We start from the raw sequence: 6,020 nt of genomic DNA on the forward strand, positions 1-6,020 counted from the left end.
TACTAATTATAAAAACAAACCGGAAACGGAGAACGAAATAAATCAACAAAACCACATGGCAGCAAAGGAAGAATGAAATCATGTCTAAACACTGAACAACGACTAGATGGTATTTGTATACATGGAAGTAGGTTACCAGATATATATAAAATTATCATACATATCGATTATCTGTGTCGGTTCTCTCTTCTATAAAATCAAGACAAAAGAGGTCCATGGGGCTTGTATAATTTATCAGTCACCAGGTGTTTTTTTGTAAAGTCGCCACAAATGTGATCTGATTGTGGACTTCTCTGAATTCTTCTTGCCCAAAGAATCCGTTTTGTCACAATATTGTCATAAGGCAAAGACAGTAGAGGATCAGTTAAAAATGCCACAGCCAATCAAAAGATGGGGTGGCCATCTTGGATATGGAATCAACCAAAACCTGTGGTGGTGGGGGTAACGTAAATGGACTTTCACAATAAATGCTGAGTATATACGTCGCCTTACTGATTATATAGCTGAATGTTTAGTCTACATGGGCAGCGGTGGCCGAGGGGTTAATGTGTCCGACACTTTATCACTTAGCCCTTCACCTCTCCAGGGTTGCGATTTCGAAACTTTCGTGGGGCAGTTGCCAGGTACTGACTGTAGGCCAGTGGTTTTTCTCCGGGTTCTCCAGCTTTCCTCCACCTTCAAAACCTGGCATGTCCTTAAAATGACACTGGCTGTTAATAGGACGTTAAACAAAAACAAACCAAACATACCAAAAGTTTAGTCTATATTTAGGTGCAGTTTTTCATTAACATTGAGAGTGAATCATCTGTGCAGGCTTTATCTCCTATATATATATACACTTCGTTGTCACTAAAACTTCATACCTAGGGCAAGAGTTCACAATGGTGAGCCAGTGTTTTACGTATCAAAAGTAGGTCACATTGACCTACATTTTGACATTTTACCTATATAGTTATTAGCTACATCATTGATTAAAGAAATTATATATTTTTCCATGCAGGCTGTATTTTCAACTCATACTATTTCTACTATTCTGTACTACTGCCACTCGAGCTTCATACTTTGGGCATGGGATCTGCACCTAGATGAAGATGTCTTGCATCATACCTAAAGTAGTTTTTATTAACTTTTGACCTTTGAATTACAAAAAAGATACAATGTAATTTCAGATTCTGTGGGGGATTGTTATTCACCTGATTGCCTTGTGAATATATTTGATGTTATATTTTTCTGTCTTAGATCATCCGCTGTTTATTTTCCTTTCTTTCATAGCTTTTTTTTTTTTTTGCAGATGCATGCTTAACAAGAATTGTTGGATTAATTGGTTAAAACACAGTGATGGCCTCAACTCTGCTTCAAAAGTTTCGGCATATGAGAGCAAATGTTTTGTTACAAGAACCAATAATCCAGAATTTTTTAAAGTGTTCACCATCTGAGATCCATTATAATGTGCGTTGGAACATTAATGCTACAAAAACAATATCAAGAGCAAAATCAACATCCTTGCCTGGTAGAGTTAAAAAAAGACTAACCATTTTAGAAAATAAGACTTTTCCAGAGACAACAGTTGTTGAAGAAGCAGAGAAGAAACTAAAAGCAAATGAAGATGAAACAAATCCTCGACTTACAAACAGTGTATCCAACATAGCAGTTGATGAAAAAAGCAAATCAAACCTTGTTTATCTTCAAAAAAATAAACGTGAATCTGAAAAGACTGTTAAGAGTACAAAAATTTATAAAAAGACATCTTCAAAGAGTCAACAAAGCAGTAAGGTTGCTGGTCTTAGCTATGTCCGAAAGTGTTGTGTTTATAATCCTGTAGATCAGATAGAAGACACCAGTGATCTGAGTGGAAACTACACCAAGTACAAAAAGTTTGTAGATAATCTGTCGCTTAGTTCGATTCCATCCGTTACTGCTATTATCAACGCAACCATGCCAGGCAGTGCCAGATATTTCTTAAATCGCTGGAAAAGACAGATGATTGAGGAACTTGGCGAAGAAGGATTTAAAGAGCACCAGAAAAGTAAGTGGCAATTAATTGTTGCATGTTATGGTTCTAGAATTTAATTCCTACTGTATACATGCAGACCTTGAAATAAGACTTTTTTGTTTTAAGTAATATCCTCTATGTTCATTTAATACAAACAAAATTACAGCTGTGGTCTAGTTTCAGGTATTTTGAACACCAAAATCAAGATGTCTAGGGATCGAATCTGTTGTATAATTTTTTCAAGAAAAACAAATTCATTTATTTCTAAAATGTATATATAACTCCTTGTAATAGTAAGTATACAGGCAAGCAATACAGCAGAAAGAAAATTATTTGATGGAGATGTTGAAATTTTCTGCAGTTAATCAAAAGAAGTGTTGCATCTATGATATTTGTGATATTTATTCAGTGTATATATCCATCTTTTATAAAGATTGTATTCATTATTATTCTACCATCATAATTGCTTCATGTCTACATATATAACAGGGCAATAATGTAAACTTGATCAAATCTAAATATGTCACCCTCTATTAACAAAAGATATATTATGATTATTGTTAATAGACATTTAATACATCACCAATGTTTGCTTAGTCACTAATCTATGGTCCAGCCATATGGGTATTAGACTTATTTCTTTGTATCTGTTGTACAAATAAGACCACACAGAAATGTTAGCTTAATAAAATTCAAAGTTTCAGAATATTTCTATGTCCTATAGGCTCGGCAAACAGATGTTAGACTTGTCCCAGAGTGTCCTTGTAGTACAGACCACACAAAGCTGTGTTGGCTAAATAAAATTCAATATCTCAGAACTTCTGTCCTATAAACCATCCATCATTAATCTGATTTGCAATGCTTCCATTAAATTTTCGCTACTATATTATGAGTCAGCTCTACATACTGTACAAGGCTAGAATTACCGGTACCCCAGTGCTGTCTTTATGAAGTAGAAGTTGAGAGTATAGGTCATCTTACTACCTCAGACATAGTGGTTGCTAGGATGTCCGCTCAGAGAGCGAGAGATCTCTGGCTCGCTCGCTCTCTGGCTCAAGCCCCAGAGCAGACAGGGTATTTTTCATTACTCAAAATCTATACAAGTCATTTTCTGATGTATTTACAATTGTAGAAACACTAGGCCTTGGAAAGAATCTGCACTCCTGTATACAAAAATACCTTGAGGGAATGAGCCAGGATGACCTCCCGATGGAGTCAGATAACCAGGGACACTGGAACAGTCTGGCCCATGTTTTACCTGACATCAGTGATGTGAGAGCTGTAGAGGTGGACGTCAGCCATCAGACACTGCTGTACCACGGAAAGTTTGACTGTATAGCCAAATACAGGTATGCCATTGTTATCAACTACATAATTTATATACATGTACATGTATATGTACTAATAAAAATACCTAAATGTACTTTCTGCAGTTCACCTCTAATTTCTTATGACTTTTTTTTTGTAAAAATAACTTGAATGTATTCACTAAATAAGCATCCAAATGAATTGTCATGTTTGCTCATATTGTAAGTAGGGGAATGAAAGTTTGAGGCAAATGTCAAGGCAAGCATACATGAAAATTAAATTTGCTTGTTTCTTGAATTGAGTTTAAGACTGAAACAGGTATACACTGTGTGTCGCATACTTGTAGTGTGTTTTGTGTGCTATTTCACATTACTATTGTAGGGATATGCTGTGTCTCATAGACTGGAAGACTTCAAAGAAATCAAAGCCTTCACTATCTAATACATTTGATAACCCCATCCAACTGGCTGCTTATCTTGGTGCCGTCAACAGCAGCAGACTTGATGTAGGAGGGGAGGTAGGTCATACAGTGTTAAGTCGTGTGTGTGTGTGAGGGGGGGGGGGGGGGGGGGGTTGTAAATAGAAAAACAACTATATAAATAAAGATGGGTTATCAAGGTAGGGTAATGTAGAAGATAAGTCATACAGAGTCATAAAAGGCAATCTTAAGATGGCAGGTATGTCGGACAGAGTCAACTTGGTAAGTCATGCAGGGTTATCTAAGGAGGGGAAGTTTGTCATACAGGGTTAATTAAGGAGGGGAGGTAATTAAAGTCATACAGGGTTAATTAAGGAGGGGAGGTATGTCATACATGGTTAATTAAGGAGGGGAGGTATGTCATACAGGGTTAATTAAGGAGGGGAAGTTTGTCATACAGGGTTAATTAAGGAGGGGAGGTATGTCATACAGGGTTAATTAAGGAGGGGAGGTATGTCATACAGGGTTAATTAAGGAGGGGAGGTAAGTCATACAGGGTTAATTAAGGAGGGGAGGTAAGTCATACAGGGTTAATTAAGGAGGGGAGGTATGTCATACAGGGTTAATTAAGGAGGGGAGGTATGTTGGAATACTTAAAGCACTGAACAGAAATTAACTATACATGTATAATACAAACATAGTAATGTATGGCATCACTTCATAAATCTGATATTCTAGGTTTAAGATTTAATGGTAATATATATTAACTGTTATACCAATGTCACACTTTATATGTGCCATATGTTGGTAGATGTTATAACTTGTTATTGTCTTTATCTAAATTAATTGTTTTTCCCCAGTATACAAAGGTGAGAAAGTGCGCCCTCGTGATAGCCTACCCCCATGGAGACCCTGCCCACGTTCATGTTATGGATAGTGATCAGATTGACATTTACTGGGATAAATGGCTGGACCGACTCGAATACTATTGGGTCTTGAAATCAAACAACAAAGTTCCAGCATGGATATGAAAAGTCAGAAATTAATAAAATCATGAAACAAGCCATCTTAGTGGAAATGTGTTTTAGTATCCCTAGATTTGTCATTTTTGTGTGTATGAAATGTTATCTTAGGACATTCAATCAAGCTTTTGTCCAGTTATGAAATATCACCAGTTATATTTTATACTGGTATGAAGTACCAAGTAACATGAGGAAGACTAATAGAATCTTTCAGGGGGTTGAGATTCCCCTGTCTCACTTCCATGGGGATGAATGATTATTTTTCTCTTACCCTGTATACCCTCTTATGTATCTAATATTGAAGTTTTGAGTCTGATCTGAAAAACAAAATGGCCGATTGGCGGTCATTTTGAATTTTTACAACTGAAGTTTTTATCGCTATTTCTTGAGAAGTACTGAAGGGATATTTCCCAAACTTTACATGTAGGTTGCTTTTTTTATCAATATATTTCAGAAAGTTATTCTTAGATCTTTGTAAGACTGCATATGTAGGTTACCCATGTTATCAAATGATAAGGGGAGGAGGGGAAAGAAGGGAAAGGTAAGGAAAAGTTGAGAAAAATCAGTCTTTCATAGAAATGATAAAGATCATTCAATGGTGAGGGCCAAGATCCTTCTGGGATGTTCTGTTTAGGATAGTTTGCAAAACATACATGAGTTAATCACATAGATACTCCCGTAATACTGGATACTTTTTTTACAAGACAATTTTAGAACCTTCAACTTATAGATCTTTTTTAGTACATGAACCGTATTATGACATTATTATTCCATATGTTCTCATACAACATATGTAAACACTCGCCACTTCCAGACATTATTGACTTCTTGAAAATTTCACTATCCCTATTCTGTTTTCTACTTATATGTGCATGGTTCATAATTGACATCAGGACAAAACATTCACCATCGACTTGATTTACCTTGCCAGGACTTCCAATACCAGGAGTAGGGACTATATTCAAAGTATAACAGGCAGAGATCATATCCACGTTTTCCATACTTCTAGCTTAGAAATGTAGACTTTGACATTTGTAGATATAAAATGCATCTTTTTTCAGAAACCCACATTCCTAAAAGAAATCTAACTTCAAAATGTGGACAGACCACTTGAGAAATCATTTCTAACTTGGAATATCAAGCTTAGAAATCCATTCAGGTGAAAAAATAAGGTAAAGAACTTAGAAAATTCTAAATGAATTCTACTGCCACCCAAAACCAATGGTGGCTTTTCTGTTGGTCATTTTTGCTTTTAGCTCACCTGCCTGAAGGTCCAGAT

At 36.0% G+C, this 6,020-nt stretch overlaps 1 protein-coding gene across 2 annotated transcripts; it reads left to right on the forward strand.

Annotated features, from left to right (window-relative positions):
* The first annotated feature begins 18 nt into the window (after positions 1-18).
* On the forward strand, positions 19-4,790 carry LOC117323470 (mitochondrial genome maintenance exonuclease 1-like). 2 transcript variants are annotated; one of them, XM_033878715.1, is made up of 5 exons: positions 19-127; positions 1,292-2,026; positions 3,126-3,342; positions 3,683-3,818; positions 4,580-4,790. In XM_033878715.1, the coding sequence occupies exons 2-5, from the start codon at positions 1,339-1,341 to the stop codon at positions 4,748-4,750; spliced, it is 1,212 nt and encodes a 403-aa protein (XP_033734606.1). In that variant the 5' UTR covers positions 19-127; positions 1,292-1,338; the 3' UTR covers positions 4,751-4,790. The 2 variants fall into 2 exon arrangements, with proteins under 2 accessions (XP_033734606.1, XP_033734607.1); XM_033878716.1 differs by having other exon boundaries at positions 46-109.
* Positions 4,791-6,020: the final 1,230 nt, after the last annotated feature.

This window comes from Pecten maximus, chromosome 3 (assembly GCF_902652985.1).
Source record: "Pecten maximus chromosome 3, xPecMax1.1, whole genome shotgun sequence".
In the NCBI taxonomy this organism is placed as follows: domain Eukaryota; kingdom Metazoa; phylum Mollusca; class Bivalvia; order Pectinida; family Pectinidae; genus Pecten; species Pecten maximus.